Raw genomic sequence first — 17,874 nt, forward strand, 5'->3', positions numbered from 1 at the left:
AGCGCTGACTGAATGAAGCTTTGACAGCCAGACTCTGAGAGGTTGGGGTGGGGAATGACTGCCGGGAATGATGCAGCTCTCATCTCGGATTCCGATATAAGAGCACCAAGGAGAAGACGACACATCGTACGTGGAGACTCACAAACACATTTTTACAACCATAACCACTTGGTTTCAAACACTGTCTCCGAGAGGTGAGAAAACCACATTCCCACACGCGCGCACGGCCATTTGGGGCCGGTGACCAAGTCTGCCATTGTGGTAGAGGTGCAAACAAATAGGTCAACCGTGTCGAGATTGTAAAATCGATCAGTTATCGCTCTGAAAGTTCGCTGTTTTTCAGTCTCATTCCCACAAATAGTAATTCTTGAGGATCATTCGACCACACGTCGCCGGGCGAGCTGTAGGGACAGTCCTTCAGTCCACAAAGTTTCAAGCTTTGTTTATGGCGAGCTAGAGCTTTTGGCTGCAGCACAGAGATGTGATCGGATGACACGTTGACATATTTGCAAAAAAAAAAAAAAAAAAAAAAGAGATGAGTATCAACTTCATATCTTCTTCGCATTCTCAAAAAGGCATGCATAGGGTGTGATTGTTAGCATAGTTAAGTGAATAGGAAGTGAAGCAAACTAAAGATGCGTAGGAGGTGGAATACAGAAAGATAAAAAACACTTAATATGAAAATAAGAGCGCTGGGATAGAACCTGTTACTTCTGAGCAAAATCCAGATCTCTCAACTTTTTTCTTGTAAACGAACTAAAGTTTTGTTTACATTCAATATAACTCAACAAAAACGCACTGCGCAACCTTGAGCTCTGACAAAAGTGTTGAATGCATTTCATTTCTCATTAAGCACCGCCAAGGCCATTTTCTAAAGCATTTTACATCCTGCACTGTGCACATCCATGTTTCGGAGCTTGCAGTCGTCTTCTTACCCGTCTTTGTTGGCACATTACTGCCACCTGTAGATCAGTGGAATACTGGGACATCATTGGCAGGACTGTGTATCACATCAAACAATATAAACATAACGTGACATAATGCATTATAACATATAGAAAATGAATTTCAATTGCGTGTCCATATGTGAGCCGTCTCGACTTCTAATCTGCTTGACATACAGGTGCGTGGAGGAAAGGTCAAAGATTCTGGGGCTTTCTGTAGTGAATCACAGTATCGGTCTACATGGCAACCCTGTCACCAGACCAGAACATCTCTATTGGACGGTTCTGCTAAATGAACACGCTCCGTTGATTCCAGTGCCAACTTTTTTTTTTTAAATCCTCACTTTCGACAATATCAGTAGCTGGTGAACACCAACTACCTAAAAACGCCCAACAGCGCTGCAGTCAAGAACACCTTTGTCCAAACCACATGGATTCCAAAACCAGGTTCAAAGGTTTCAAGAGACCTAAACGATTACATAACATGCTTGACTTGAACCAGATCCAAAGGCTGAGTGTGTCCTATTTCATGGCGCAAAGGGAAAAAAGAAGAAAAACTAATGTGACTAATGAAAAAACTAATGTGGCTATGGGAATATAGAGGCTAACTTACCTGCTTCATTATTACATTTATTCAATTGGATTTTATTGGAAGTTATGGAACGGCAGTTATGAAAAAAAAAAACCCACTCGCATTCTTTACTTAACTCATTTGTTTTTCTCATCTCTGTTGCCTCCAGTCACGATCACTATGATAATTCCAGGTTCACTGGATCGAGACAGTCCCCTATTAAAGGAGAAGAGGCATAAAAGGTGGGCAAATAAATGCCCTGACTATCCAATGACGTCTCGTCCAAGAGTTCGGTTAGTAGCCTGGAGTTATCTTTAGCAGCAAAGCCGTGCCCTGAGCCTTGGCGGTGGGTGGTGTGCACTGGGGTGAGGTGGGGTGGGGTGAGGTGAGTGGAACCTTTTGATAACAGACAGGCACAAATGTATTGGATCTACGTGGATGTGTGTGGACTCGTCTGTGAGACGTTGAAGACTGTGAACACGGCTTATCACAAAAAAAGCCCTGAGGAGGCCAGGGTGACCTTTTTACTGCCTCACGGCACAAGGCAACCACCTGTGAGGTTCGGGGCCAGGTCCTCAGAGAGGACTTCTCTCTTGAAATGGAAGCTCTTGCCAACAGGAATTTTCAAGATCTGCTAAGTCGCACAGTGTCTCTCCACCTTGCTCAATAGAGGGGAGACGGTGTGGAGGCGTCTCTTCTCCCTCACACTCTCCTACTCCACCCACGCACCTGTCACAAAGATGGTGGCGGTATGCGAGAGATTTTCGATGACCGACAAAAGGCGATCAATAAAACTCAGTAACATCACAGTACTAGCACTGCTGCTACTTGCACTCTTGCAACATTATGTCTTTACCGCACATTTCTGTAAAAACGTTGCTTTATTTGTAGTGGCCGAAGGGGGGGTGAATGGGCGACCTCTGTCCCTGTCGCCGCAGCTGCCGGGATGGGGGGGATTTCCCGGACCTCTAAGTTATGTGGTTCATCGGTGGCTGCTCTGGCGTGAACATCTGCTTCACGTCTTCCCCCTTGAAGGCCGAGAAAGCAGGATATCGGTGGAACGGGAGGAGCGAAACGCAGGGCCCGGTTCACAGCGCGACAACCGTAGAGGTCTACTCTTGCTAAGGTGCCAACCAGTAGCACCAGCAACAGGTGGTCGGAGTCGCAGTAGAACGACACGTTACTCGTCGGCGAAGTTTCTCTCCCTCTCTCTCACACACACACAGAGGAAATTTTTTTCTCTGTGACCTTTTCCTTGACCCCCCTCCCCAGTCTGCTATCTACAGTAACCACCGAATGACTTACACAGGCTTTTCATGGAAGTGAACACAGAGAAACATGGGAACTCTCTCATTCACATTCACTGTGCGGGTTTTGACTTCACACAGAAAGAGTGGGCACAGACTGTCGACCCTTTAACATCCTCTACGCCCCTTATTGCTATTTACTTAACTGCCCCACAAGAAGCACAACATGCCGCCTGCTCCATGGCTGGTAAAGTGAAAATGAAATAAAGGAGATGGCAGAGCGTGGCCACAGGCAGTGGCGGCAAAACTGGTTTACCCGACGCGAAGGTGAATCGCCGGTTTGTGGGCCTCGAGTCTCTGGAAGCATGCGGCAGCTGCCGGGACCACCGCTGGCTTTCAGACAGGAACCAGCACAGCCACTGGCCAGTACCGGGCCGTTTCCTGGCGGGACACCGAGCGTCCCCGCACCGCTGCGCCCTTCAGCCACGCGCGCTCTCCCTCTCACCAGGAAACGGCGTCGCAGGCTGGGCACGAACCAAAGCAAAGGAAACGCGTTTTGACACTGCGGGTCAGGTCCCCGCCACCTACAGTCTGACGCGAAGTGCCCCCGAGGCACGTTGGCGGTGACTCTGGAGGAGACTCCTTCGGGGGAGTTGGCTCCCACTGACCACCGCGGACTTCAGGCGCGTCGACTGACCTTCTTCCGATGCACTCGGTGGTCACGCCGACACCCAGACGACCTCGGCGGTCAGCCGGGACCGACCCGAAGTGGGGCGCTGCGTCGCACTCACCTGTTCTGAAGCGGAGGTCTTCGTCGTCCTCGGAGCCGAACTCCCGGAGGAGAGAGAGGAAGAGTATACCGAAGGCGTTCTGGATCCCGAACACCGAGCCGTTACACCACATGGCAGCCAGCATGACCAGCCAACCCCAGCCGCCCTCGGGGTGCACAAACTCGACCTCCTCCGCTCCCGGAACACACTGCGGCTCCGGGACTGTCACTTTCGTGCCCCAGTCCTCCTTCTTGTCCTCCTCCTGCCATCGGTTCTCTGCGGGGACGCCGGCGGGCACCTCATCCTTACCGGCCGCGTCGCCGTCTGGCATTTTAGTCCCTTCTGTCATTGTTGTTAGGTCGGGTTTACACTCAAGAGCCCAAAGAAAGAAAAAGACCCGCAGCGGCTTCTGTGCTGGTCTCTAAGGCTGGACGTGGGTCTCCTACAGTGACGGGCAGGAGACACAGGAGTTCAACCACGGCGATGGCTTTCGGGTCAGGGAGAAGTGGCGTCCGCTGAAGTGAAGCGGCGGCATGTGTTCCTACAGTTACCGTTAGAAAGCTGCTGTTGCATTATTATAAATAGACAGCGCAGAGGGGCGGGGCTCGGGGGGATCCTGCGGCTGATTGGACACTGTCATATACCCGTGATGACCACATACTGCACGACTAGTCATAAAACACCGATATGTACGCAGGCTGAGGAGCCATCCCCCCCGGCAGCGGCCTTACTGCTGTCATGAGGTCTCAGTTCCCCTTCCCAGCTGCCACACACACACACACACACACACACACACACACACACACACACACACACACAGCGAGCAGCCGTGCAGATCCGTGCGGCGGCCGGAGAATTGAAGGAAAAGTGGGCGAGATGTGAGTGAGTTGTGGCTGGACATCACAAGACAACGAATCCAGGAAAAAAAAAAAAAAAAAATGCAGACACTTTATTTAATAGAATCGCTTTCAGAGGTTAGCCGACATCCGAGCAGGGCAATTTGATTACAAAACTAGGAGGATCCATATACTCGGTAAATAGTCTTAAATGGGACTGATCGAACAAACGCGGAGTGCGTGCGATTTCTGGCCACCCAGTCTACTCGGATGGCGGCAGATCAGAGTGTTAAAGTGGATTTAACTCGTTATTAAAACATTATTACATTAGAGAGTTTTAGTCTAACTACTCCTGTAGTTAGACAGATAGAGGAACAGGTCATATATGGAGGATAACAAACTCTGTGGTGTTACAGTCTTATGAGATTTCGGCATTTTAGAAAACACTACATGATTTTCAGCACAGTGTCAAAGCGACCATGTCCCACAAAGATTTAATACCTACATTCAAACTTTTATTATTACATAGACAAAATATCATATAAAAACGTTATCATCTGCAGAAACAAAGCTGGATTTCCCTAAAGTTCAAGTCTAACGGTCAGGAAGCAGCATCCGGGTTTAATTGCCGATCCTCGGAATTATGCGCATGGCCGCTTTCTACTCATCCCAAATCCCATAAATGCTAAAAGACAGAGTCCACAGAAATACATTTAAAGATCAATTTTTAAAAAAACTGCACGTATATGCACTCTGATCTACTCCCTCTGAGTTTCAAAACAATGATGAGATCATCCATAGACCCAACAGTGAACACAGGAAACCTTTTTTTTTTTTTTTAAATTAAAGCTCTCAAACAGCCCCAAAAAGTGGAGAGACAATTTTATTTCCTTTACAGTGAGTGCTGCAGGTGAAATTTCCTTTTTGCACGCTTCAACTTATAAAAGAAATCGGCTGATAATTCAGTAGACAGATAACATTTGTTAGGACAACTGAGCTGACACGTTCATTACACACCAGACAAAGAACCATCTGAATGTCACATGGGAAAATACAAATGAGAAAGGCCATAATAGATCTGGACCCCGATTGCCCGGTGGCAACTCACACGCCAAGTCCATACACAGTACTGATAGGCGCGTGGTCGCTCTTCTGAACGAGTTGACTGTCCAGTACCAAAGTGATGGACACTGACCTGTACTGGACAGTCACCCACATGCACAGATGGTGAAAGCAGTCCAGCAGACCCATCTCAGACCTCAGCTCTCTACCCTGGCCGCTTTGGGTGCCTGTCCATCCTGCTCTTCGGCGACCACCTCTCCCTTCCTCTTCCTCAGGCCCTTCATCTTGCGTGTGTGCAGCTTTGACAGGTCCTGTTTCTGCATGTGCACCCGACCAAACTTGGTACCGAAGGCGTCGTGGGAAATGTTCTTCTTCTTCTTGGGCTGAAACGGTGAAAAACAGAGGCATTAATGAACTTTTACGCAGAGAATTGTTTTGCCTGATGTTTTGTAATACTTTGGTCATTTTGGGGACATTTTACACAACAATGCACCTACATTAAATCCTGCTAAAGAAACATTCAGTTCCTACTACTGATACACCGAGTGTACTGCAGAGCGCACCTTCCCCCCGAAAGATCCTTCCTCCTCAACTTCTCAATTACTGAAAATTCGGTGAAATGGGTTTGTTATATTTTCAGCTTTTTGACACAGTGGTTTGTGTGGGATTGGCATTTTCTTATGCGGCTAGATTCGGTTTTTCGGCGTGGCTGGAAAACGTGACAATGTTGGTCATTTAATCAGTCCGCTGGTCAGTCCATCATCTCCACGTGACAGTCATAGCTTTACAGTTGTTAAATCATCTTACTCCACACTGTCTGACAGTATCTTATGTCAGACATTTACACCAATTACTCAAAGCCAAGGCTCCATGATTTGATGGCCGCAAAATTCCATCAAATAGAAATATCGTGTGTTGCTAACTAGAATTACCACCTTGCAGTCTTATGCCTTCGCCAACCAGTGAAGTTACAATTTAAATCCATGAGCTATGAGACCATAGCAAACTCTAGGTTCCACATTAAGATGTATAATGAGACTAATAATTATAATAATAGCGCTAATAATAAGTAATAATAATACTAGTCAGACTCACACATGGATAGATGGACAAAACGAAAACATAATGCCTCTGGCCACAGCTGTCGCTGGCGCAGAGGCATAAAAATCTCCTCTAGATGTTAAAATAAGGTTGAGTGGGCTTTAGCAATGATTGGCTGCGCAGCATGAGTTTGTATTGACTGGCCCAAAGTCTGGTCGGTGGAATTTAGGGAGTTTTCATGCTCATGTTAGCATGACAGCTGGACAGAGGTTAAATTTTATAAATTTAGGCAACAATATGGCCTTTGCTCTGGCGCCATCTACAGGAGAAACTTTATATTTTCAATCCAGTGGCAGTCAGGATCTAAGAACAGAAAAGTAGCTTTTGAATTTTTCAACCATCCAACAATTTGGTTTTTTCTGTGTGGAATAAGCATTACAGCCTCATGGGACCATTAACCTGAAAATGACTGGATTTTAGTCTGGTTTGTAAACGATGACTTGGCTATATGCTCAAGTGGATCAACATTGAAATGAAATGCATTTTCCCAACCCGTTTTTTTTCCCCCGTTATCCAGAACTTTTCCAATGGAGGTGTCTTTTAATTTAGTTTAATTCCCATTTGCCATCAAAGGAAGGCTGAGAGTCAGCAAAGATGATTTTTACCTTCAGGGCCTTGGGCTGTTTGTGGGCCAACTTGTACAAGTCATCTGAAGCCAAATGCGTTCTTCTCAAGACAAAGTCAAATGAAGGCCCGATCTCCTCCAGCTCTATCCGTGGTGTCCGGCACCCAGACTTCTTCAACAGACACCTGCAATTACACAATCCATCCATATTTCGGTTATGGCGGATGTTATCGGACAAAATAACAGTGGCTGGTTTATACCAAAACCAAACAAACTTAATTTTTTTTTTCTTCTTCTTTTTTTTCCCCCAAACCCATCTCTAAAAAGGATTAAAACACAGCTTAATCACTGGCTTCGGTGACAGGTAAATTCACCAGCATTTGTGATGTGTTCATTTTTCACCCAGAACACAACTACTCTGACCAACTGAGACGCAAACAGGATTTCTTGAAACAATTTTAATTTCAGTACCTATAGCTGCGCATGAATATTTTCCCATCCAGGGCAGTGAAGTGCAGAACATGTTCTAAACCTGCCAGACGCACTGCAGACACAGTGGGACCTCTGAAGAAGTCTGAAAAGCAGGGCAAAGAAATGGACAAGGGCCAGTATTAGCAGACCAATGACATACCATTTTCACCTATAACAAATCCAAATACACCTTTATCATGAGTGTATACCTATGAGCAGACTCTTCAAACGTTTGTGCTCATTGTCTGTATCAAAAGCTTCTCCCGCAAACACAAGCATTGGTTTCGTCCCCTCAGGACATTTACTGGCCTGCAACAGAAAGGACACAGTATGCTTTAGGAGACTGTACGTTATTGTCATTGCAAAACAGGGCAGTCCTCAAAAAACATGATAGAAAAATACTGGCTCAAGATGGGTATGTAAATACAAATAAATAAAGTCGCTTTTATACTTCTGTTTGAGCTCCTCTTTTCTCGCAAAGCGGGCTGTATCTTCGACCCACACACCACAGACACTCCTGGGATAAAAACAATTTTCAAGAAACTTGGACAAGGGGTCACTGTGGCCTTACTTGGTCGATCTGGTTTGGTTGTAGATGTAATATTTCAGTTCAGTCTGTTATGTTGCTTTAGAGTATCTGAACTTGAGGTTTTGTTATTTGATCCTATGACCTTTCATTATGTTTGGCTTGTATGGAAATGGCCTGTGCCATATCCACACAAACCCGTGTGGACGATATAATGTGGAAATTCAAAAGGATACTTCTGCCACACGAATGGGAAAGGGCCAGACCAGCGCTCAGACACAATAAAAGGGAGATTTGTACTGCCTCTTGTCTCTCTGCTCCAAACACCGCAGCTAAACACAGATCAACATTTTTGACTCGACCTAACCATTTCAGGTACAGCCACAACCTGGTTGTCTGGTGTTGCTGTTGAATCTCACAAACAGTGAGAAACTGATGTAACTGAGCAATCAGTTGACACACCTAGTAATTATTAGGGGTGCAATCACCAACGGTGCTGGAACCTTATTGTTTTCATTCAGATTTATTATTATTATTATTATTATTATTATTATTATTATTCTTTTTATTACATATATAAAAACGGTTTTGCATACTAAACTGTAATCAGTGCAAAAGTGAAATGGGCAGTGTGCAAATAAGCTCAGCGGGAAAAAAACAAAACAAAAAAACAAGCCCATGTCAACCGTAATGAGGGCGCTATAATAAACATTAAAGTATTCTGTTTAATAACACCAAACAACCACTAACTGTACATTGCACATTCAAATATTTTATATCCACATGTTCCCTATTTTGAGCTGCATCTTCTGGCACAGGCCATGTCGATTACCGCTTACAAAAAGTTTTTCACAAATTAACGAAATATGCAAAAACAGCTTCTTCCTAGTAGGCTGTGGATTTGTGACTCAAGGTGAGAGAATTGGTGTCAAAATATTCTCTAGAGCCTCCTTGTCAAAAATAATATTGCATATTTTTGATTTTGTACTTTGTTTGCAAGCTACATGACTTTGATCAGTGATGGCACAGTGTCATTTTTGGAAGACCACTGTATCTTACCAAAACAATTTCTAAATTGCATGAGATTTACAAGGACCTCAAGGATGCGTTGCTGATTTATCATGCAGAATTTGGTGTCAAAATTAATGGACATCGGTCAAACAGTGGTGCTTTGACAGTTTTCCAAAAATTGCCAGACCCGGACATGGCAAGCTTGAGTTTTATGCTCAATTCAATTTCATATTGTTTTTCTAGCAAAATACAAGGTTGCTATTGCTTTAAGCGGGGGATCAAGATTATCTTTTTTTGCATTTCACCTGTCACTTGCATTATGATGAGGATTCTCATCTCTTTCGGTTAATGATATCTAAAGGAAACTTTCCTGTTTCCTTCACGTAGCACTTACAGAACTCCTAAACGGTTGATGAGGTATTTTTGTTAAACCCCTTGAATGAAAACTGAAAGCCTACACTTTAATCACACCTTGATGGCTTTGTTTTAAATGCATTATGGTGGTGTACAGAGGCAAAATTATAAAAATAGTTTCAATGTACCTAACTGTAGATTATAAAGAAAAAAAAAAAAAAGAAAGAAAAAAAAAACTACATCCATGTAGCACACCATGAGGCATAATACTGTTCAGTATAACAGTCTTTACTTCATAGTTCAGCTGTCTTTTATTCAAAAAAAAGAAAGCAGTCAGAGAAGGGGGATCGTATTATATTCACGGTTGTCTAATAATCAGCCCAATACATAATTAGTCAGTTGCTTGCTTTGTTCCATCATATTGTAAATATTAGTAATTAGCATTGTTATTAAACAAGCTGTCTCAGGATACTGGCCTGAGCTGTAGAAGTGCAACATTAACAGTGCAGGAATGAAATAGTTGGGTTATGTGCTTTAGTGAGTGTGCAATATGACGAAGTAACTGAGTTATGGTGTATGTTAAAAACCTCTAGTGAGGAAGCAGATATGTAAATAAATAAGTACAGTCTGGTACGTAAGTATTTGGATAGTGACATAATTTTCATAATTTTGCCTCTGTACAATCACCAGAATGGATTTAAAACGCTGCCCTCAAGATGTTCCTGAAGTTTAGACTTTCAGCTTCAAGGAGTTTAACTAAAATATCTCACTAACTGTTTAGGAATAACTGCCATTTTTATACTTAGCCCTCATTTTCAGAGGCTCAGAAGCGATTGGACAATAGGCTGACAAACAGTTTCAAGGCCAGGTGTGGTGTGTTTCCTTTTTATTTCATGACAAATTAACTAGATAAATGGTCTGGAGCTGATTCCAAGTTTTGAATTTGCATTTGGGATGCAAGTGAAGGAGGCCATGATTAGGCTGAAAAAACAAAACAAACCTATCAGGCAGATGGCAGAAACTTTAGGAGTGGTCACATCAACAATTTGGTGAAATATTAAAAAGAAGGAATGAACTGGTGAGCTCAGCAACATCAAAAGGCCTGGAAGACCAAGGAAGACAACTAAAGTGGATGATCACAGAATTCTTTCCTTGGTGAAGAAAAACCCCTTCACAACATCTAGCCAGGTCAAAAACAATCTGGAGGAGGCAGGCGTATCATTGTCAAAGTGTACAATCAAAAGACGTCTTCATGAATGTAAATACAGAGGGTTTATCACAAGGTCACTCAAGAATTGATTAGATTTTGCCAGAAAACTTATTTAAAAAAAACAAAAAAAAAAAAAAACCCTGCTCAGTTCTGTAACAAGATTCTCTGGACAACTGCAACCAGGATGAACTTGTACCTGAATGATGGGAAAAGAAGAGTCTGGAAAAGGAAAAGAATGGCTCATGATCCAAAGCCACCACATCGTCTGTCAAACATGATGGAGGCACTGTTATGGAATATGAATAAATGGCTGCCAATGGAACTGGGTCACTGGTGTTTATTGATAGTGTGACTGCTGTTAGAAGTAGCAGGATGCATTCTGAAGTGTATAGTTCTATATTGTCTGCTCAGGTTCAGCCAAATGCTGTAAAAGTGATAGGAAAGTACTTCACATGGATAATGACCCAAAACATACTGTGAAGGCAACCCAAGAGCTTCTCAAGGCAAAGAAATGGAATATTCTTCAATGGCCAAGTCGGTCACCTGACCGCAACCCAACTGAGGATGCTTTTCACTTCCTGAAGCCAAAACTGAGGGCAGAAAGACCCACAAACAAGCAGCAACTGAAGGCGGCTGCAGTAAAGGCGTGGAAAAGCATCTCAAGGGAGGAAACTCAGCATTTGGTGATGTCCATGGGTTCCAGACTTCAGGCAGACATTGACTGCAAAGGATTTTCATCCAAGTATTAAAAATAATCCTTATATTTATAATTATTAGTTTGTCCAATTACTTTTGAGCCTCTGAAAACGGAGAGATTATTTATAAAAATGGCGTTAATTCCTAAATGGTTTTCTGTGAAGATTCTCAGTCATCCAGGTCATGGTATTCTGTAAGTGCTATGTGAAGGCAACTGGAATTGCTTAAAGTTCGTGTAGACGTTTTGCCTCTCATCCGAAAGGACAGAACTGAAGAAGCTTTTCAGATGTGAGGCGAAACATCTTCAAGAACTTCAAGCAAGTCTGTAAGCTTAGCTTCTCATAATTATGGACACTTTACCTTGCAGGTGAGATGCTAGTCTGATCATACAAATGGGTAACTGGAACACATATTACTAACTGTACAATGAATGAGCTGCCTAGTTGTGGTTGAGTGCAATATTTTGCCGTAAGTTTGGTGGATGGGGCTTCTGCCACAGGAGACCCAGAAAGTAAAAGGTATGTGAAAACACTTTTACGTTACATTAAGTAATCAGTATAAAGTTATGTAATTTATATTTAGTGACTGAAAATACATTACTTAATGATATACCAGGGTTCTCAAAGTGTGGCCAGCAGGTCATTGGTGGCCCTCAGTAACATTTTATCGTTCCCACGAACGAGACATGAAATGCATGCACTACTGTGAAATTTTAGTCACCATACTGTCACGTGGCAGCGCGGAATGAGAACCAGGAAGCAGTTCTTAGCAATCAACACAAGGGACGAGAACTTAAATCACAGTCACAAATAGAAATTGCGTCAAAAGACTCAGCAGTTTAATGTGGAAGTGAGATGGAAAAGCCACCATGGAAGAAACGCTGTTATGTGTAGTTGAGGAGAAAAGGCGATTTCAAGAAAAATGGACCAACTTGACCTCAGCGGACAGATAATGCGATCTGCCTTATCTGCAACAATTCTGTGCTCAAGGAATTTAATTTTAAATGCCATTATGAGACCAATCAAAAATCCTACAAGCTCATGGGTGCAGAGTGCAAATGTAAGGTTGAACAGTTTCAACAAGACTTCAACAGTCAGTCTTCACAAATTTTATGAAAAAGTAGTGAAGCTGTACACAAATGAAACTACACGAAAAAACCTGGGTAATGGAGCCTTTTCAATAGCACTGGACGAGAGCACAGACATTTCTGATGCAGTACAGCTGCTAATTTCTATTCAACACAAAGGACACAATCACAAAGGACTTTGAAATTGCTGAGGAATTTCTAAGCATGAGGAGTCTCAAAGACTGGACAAGGGGAATCGACATTCCTGATGACGGAGTCATATTCTCGATACATACAATGAGAGGCTGTCATCCATGGTCGGTGTCGCAACAGATGGAGCACCAGAAATGGTCGGGAGTAAGACCGGTGCTGTCCCGTTGCTCTGCGACAAAGTGTCCAAGACACCGGTCAGCACACAGTCACTGCATAATTCATCAAGAGGCCCTCGTTGCTTATACACTTGAAATGAGCCATGACCCGGACTGTTAAATTCATTAAGTCCAGAGGCCTAAATCACCTGCAATTTATCGTTTTTGGAGCAATCTGAGGCTGAATTTGTTGACGTCGTGTACACGACGCCGCCATCCAGTGGCCGAGCAAAGGTGCCACGCTGAAGCATTTTTTTTAATCTGAGGAAAGAAATGAAACAGAACACATTGCAACACCTGCACTCGAACAAGAACCACAACATGATGGAAAAACTGCAAGAAGAATTTCACCATCATTTTGCTGACTTCAGAGAACACAACAAGTCATCCAATCTCTTCCAAGATACTTTCAAATGTGCACCCAAAGACCAACCTACAGACGTACAGTTCAAGCTCACTGACCTGAAAGAGAGCTCTGAGGCGAGTGCAGCATTTAGAGTCAAGAATCTCATGTTCTAAAGTGGACTTTCTCCATCAGCTTACCCTGCCCTTTACCAACATGCTGTGACAGTGGCCTCTGTTCTGAAGCACCTACATGTGTGAGAAAAACGTCTCCACCATGGCCATATTAACAAATCCAAGCATTTGCAACCAGTAATTCGTATGTCAACGACAGGGATGGAGCTGGACATCAAGACGGTTGTGACCAGAGGGAATCAGCACTATAAATCTCACAAGTAAGAAGTTGTGCTGATGTGGTAACACATTCATAATCATTGTCACTTAATAATCTGTTATTGTGGTATATGATAAGCTCCCGTACGTGCCAGAAGAGAAATCTCTCTCACTATAGGGTTTCCTGTGCTGCTAGGGAAGCCCTGACTGCCCTAAATAGGCACTCAGTCATCAAAAGTTTGAGAACCCCTGAAGTAATATATTTGCATCAGCAATCAGCTGTGGATATCTTCTTAAAACAGAATAAACTACTCATAAATATATTTGATTTTTTCCTCATCATTATTTCATATCGACAGAGTTCAATTCAGGTATTATTAAAAATCTATTAATTTCTTAATATATACACATTAAGTTTTCCTCTGTATTGTTATCTCCACATAACTGTTCGCCGTTTGATGTTTTTGTGAGTCTGAAATGACGATCCAAATAGGGCGCGCCAGGACCCCCACCCATCCAGATCTGTGGGAGTGAGCATCCAACCTAGTTTGTCATGCTACCTGAAATAGAGGCAGCCGTGCTTCTGGAACAAATGGACCTGACCATGGGTTGCAGTGACTAAATTTTTTTTTAAAAAGGACGAGAATTCAATCGCGGCATTAACTGTAAAATTGCGCAGGGAATGGATAATTAGCTCACACCCAAAAACATTTTTCCTTGATTAACAAAATGTGACTATTTTGGAGCTGTAAGGGTGTCATCGCCTGTGTGATTATATTGAACTGACCCTTCACCCAGTTCGTCTACGAGACAGCAAATCCAATTTCCTTAACAGACAACACAGATGTAAACAGAATAACTGCATCCATTACCTTAATCTCACTCAGCGAGACGTACTTCTCAATTCCAAGTTCAATCATATCAAGCACATGGGAGTCAAACAGACGACCTGCAAATAAACCAGAGGAAACAATGACACACACACACACACACACACACACACACACACATTGGGCCTCAAAACTGATTTGATGACCTCTGACAAATCACAATTACAAACTTTCTTCCATACCGTGACATTTTTTCTGGACATGAAAGGTTTAGAGATTATTGTTTATTATGCTGACAGCAGGCAGATACTGGGCTACATGTGTGTTGACTAGACCCTTAAGAATGAACAGGTGATTATTATCCATTACAACTTCATAAAATAAACAGTGAAACACTGCCAGTCAAAAATAAAGCGTATGCTTGGCATTTCAGAATATGATTTGCTAAAATTTTAAACCACAAGAGACGTGCTACAGACAATCGAGACATTTTTGACTTTTGTGGTAGGGAAAATTACATATATCTGATACAGTAATTAGATATTAGCTGGCGTATGTATGTCTACTATACAACTGAGTGAGAGAGCGTGAGAGAGAATTTACCAAATATGAAGTTGTTGGGCCGTTTCTTGTTGTGAGAGCCGAACAGAAACAGAGAGCAGTCTGTCTTCTTGGAGAAAAATTCCTGATAAAGAGTTCAAATGATCAGTGATACGCCTGGAAAACATGTACAAGCAAATGGAGTGTAGTGAAGCATTCGCTATATTTCCTATACACGTACCAGCGATGTTGAGTCCTCAAATGGCCGAGTTATGTTCTTTCTGAAAAGGAAATACAGATTTTATCCACTGCAGATGGACTTTGATCGTTTTCACTTATCACTTCTAAAGTTAAGTTGGTGTATTTAAATTTATTTAACTCTGAACTGATGATTGTTTGCCAAGATTAATTCAGTATCGATGCTGTTGGATAATGTGGCATTCATCATCGCTCCATGCTGTGGGTCATAACATACTTAAAACATGTTAATATTCCCATTGTCCTGCAGCTAAGTCATTCTGCTATGTGCAGACTAATGAAATGTAACGGTGATGCCAGAAAATAGACATGTTTGAGAAAACAAATACTATTTATTCTGTCTTCCATCTACCTCTGCTATCAACATTCACTCAGAGAGCTCTCAGTGGAACCTGCTGCATAAAATATTGTTAGTGAACAAATACATGAGCATCCACTTGCACAAAATACCAAAAGTTTGACTTTGGTTATATCAAACCATTTGTGATGTTGCATGAAATTACACGACATTAGTCATTTGTAATACATATGTAAAATAAGCACTTCAATATAATTCTAAAACAACTGAATAGCATGAAGGGGAATTTTAAACGCTATGGTTTTATTTGCACTTGTAGTTTGGACCTTTAAGTTGGGATCTAATTTGAAAGGGAAAATTACAAAGCTACGTGATAAACTATAAATGGTTTTGCCCAAGTTAAACGAACGTTACATTTATCATATTTGTAATTCCTCAGACAGAAAATCACTTACTTCTTGTACAGCACAGCATTGGGTTTCTTCAAGGAATACTGCGGGAACATATTTTGTTAATTGAATTCACAAATGTACCAAAGAGTCATCATTTTTCATTTAGACTCAATCACAAATCACAGTGTCAGTGCAAGTTTAATAAACAGGTTTAGACCTTAGCGGAAATCTGATTCACTCCGATGAAAAATCAAGGTGGCTGCACTCTCCTCTTCTACTGGAGAATACTGTCCTGGTGTCCTTTTTAAGGGTTTAATCCCTCCCTGGATACGCAGGAGCCTCAACGTGGGAGAAAACTCCGCTATTTAACTACTTAGTTTTCACTGTCATAGTTTTGGTTAATCTATCAATAAGTTAAAATAACCTCACAACGGTCTTTTAAATGCGAGCGACGCACGAGCGCAGGTCAAGTTACATGCCTACTTCCAGTCTGAATTTCACGGTGGGTCAGCAGGTCGCTGTGTTTTGGCCAAAATGAATGTGGGTGGCTGGAGGTGGGAACGTGACAGACAGTGCCGGTGCTGCTGCTTTCAAAAGAGTATAAACTGAACCCACAGTTGAGAATCGGCCGTGTTACATGGATGAACTACTATTAAAGCAGACAGACTCGCAGAGCTCCTCAAGTGTTTCTCATACTCCATGATCCATTTAGGCCTTGCTTGTCCCGGCAGATGTGAAACCTGAGCCGGACTGGCTGTGTCTCTTGATAGTCGAGCTCCAAGGTTCGTTGGATTGACTTTTTATATTGGTAATTTCATAGTAGAGGTGATGTGGCGCTACTAAAAGAACTGTTACAGACGTTAAAACAAACGTTTTAAATGTTGTCATGCCTACAGTTTTCTGATCATCTGGAGGCTGATAAAACGACCGGATTATTAACCCTTTACAGCTGCCACTCATGTCTGGATGGGTCTTCCTCATCGAGTGTGTCACCGGGCTACTTACTATGTCCTTGAGGGCCTGGCTGACGGTCTGACTGGTGTTGCCCCCTTTCATGATCATGGCGTTCTTCACGTCCTCGGTCAGCTTCGGCGCCCTGCTCTCCAGGAAGCGCTTGGAGCGCTTGGTCTTGGGCTTTCTGGGGATACAAACCAACAAAAGGTGACACACTGCCAGCGTCACGGAGAGGTATGTAGCCTGACAGGGCTTTCTGTCCGCACATGACGCTAGCGTTACTGGAGGACGTGATGCTAGGCTAGCTGGCCCGACAACGACGGCGTCGCGAGCACCGAACAAGCTGCTTTCTGGAGAATATAACTACAGACACCGGAACACGACGAGGTCCAAAGAACGACCGGTCAAACTTACATTACACTGTCCAGCTGTGTCATGTTGGCGTCTTTAATCGTCTTTCTGCCAGCGAGGGGTGCGCTCACGTTGCTCGTCTTCCACGTGAGCTACGGCGGCGGAAGACAACATTGCGCGTATTCTTCTTCTTCTTCTTCTTCTTCCTCGCGCTTTCACGGCGGTTGACATCCTGCTCCAAGCCCATTACCGCCATCTAGTGTCAGGATTACACCCCCATCGGCGCAGACCGGCCACCGGCGGCGCTACAGACCAGCGTAACTCCGGCCGCGGCCGACGCGCGTTTGAGGACTGGCGGCGTCCTCGCTCGTGTCTGCCGCGTCTTCTCACCGCATCACGGTCAACGTCCTCCTCAAAGTTCACAAAAATAAAGGCTGCCGCGGTCATATCTGTCTGGCTTTAGCTGAAATGACCTCTGTCGCCATTTTCTATGCTGTGTGTGTGTCACTCCTCATTTTTCAAAGTGATTAATGGACTACTCCATTGTTTTGTCTTTTTTTTTCTCCTTCTTGAGGGAAGCTACGGACAGAAGACGACCACGTCCGTGTTTAAACTTGGAGCTTCTTTTCGGGAATAGAACGAGTCGCCTCATTTGAGGAGCAGACAGCAGCTAGAACAGTGCTCGAAGACTTCAAGGTAAAGTCCATACACTCTCATATCCTAACTGCTACCTCTGGACACCTGGAACCTTACATAGACTTGCTTTAAAGTCGGCCAT

The 17,874-nt window shown here is 43.4% G+C and overlaps 2 protein-coding genes across 2 annotated transcripts in view; both read right to left on the reverse strand.

The window, feature by feature from the left end:
* Window positions 1–3,933, reverse strand: part of slc16a10 (solute carrier family 16 member 10) — a 39,633-nt gene extending 35,700 nt beyond the window's left edge. Inside the window, exon 1 of the mRNA XM_040126222.1 lies at window positions 3,554–3,933. Within this exon, the coding sequence (XP_039982156.1) occupies window positions 3,554–3,881 (328 nt within the window). The 5' untranslated portion in view covers window positions 3,882–3,933. The remainder of the gene's footprint in view (window positions 1–3,553) is intronic.
* Window positions 3,934–5,193: 1,260 nt separating this feature from the next.
* On the reverse strand, window positions 5,194–17,296 carry rpf2 (ribosome production factor 2 homolog). The gene is made up of 10 exons (XM_040125660.1): window positions 17,160–17,296; window positions 16,797–16,929; window positions 15,855–15,892; window positions 15,085–15,124; window positions 14,907–14,988; window positions 14,346–14,422; window positions 7,777–7,876; window positions 7,568–7,670; window positions 7,137–7,281; window positions 5,194–5,813 (listed from the first exon to the last, which is right to left on the reverse strand). The coding sequence occupies exons 1-10, from the start codon at window positions 17,180–17,182 to the stop codon at window positions 5,628–5,630; spliced, it is 927 nt and encodes a 308-aa protein (XP_039981594.1). The 5' UTR covers window positions 17,183–17,296; the 3' UTR covers window positions 5,194–5,627.
* Window positions 17,297–17,874: the final 578 nt, after the last annotated feature.

The sequence above is a fragment of the Xiphias gladius genome, chromosome 4, assembly GCF_016859285.1.
Source record: "Xiphias gladius isolate SHS-SW01 ecotype Sanya breed wild chromosome 4, ASM1685928v1, whole genome shotgun sequence".
In the NCBI taxonomy this organism is placed as follows: Eukaryota; Metazoa; Chordata; class Actinopteri; order Istiophoriformes; family Xiphiidae; genus Xiphias; species Xiphias gladius.

Coding starts and splice junctions, on each gene's coding strand:
- rpf2 (XM_040125660.1), bottom strand. CDS start 17,182: ATGACACAGCTGGACAGTGTAAT. Junction 15,893..16,796: donor GCCAGGCCCTCAAGGACATA/GTAAGTAGCCCG, acceptor ATGTTCCCGCAG/TATTCCTTGAAGAAACCCAA. Junction 7,282..7,567: donor ATATTCATGCGCAGCTATAG/GTACTGAAATTA, acceptor GTGTAATTGCAG/GTGTCTGTTGAAGAAGTCTG.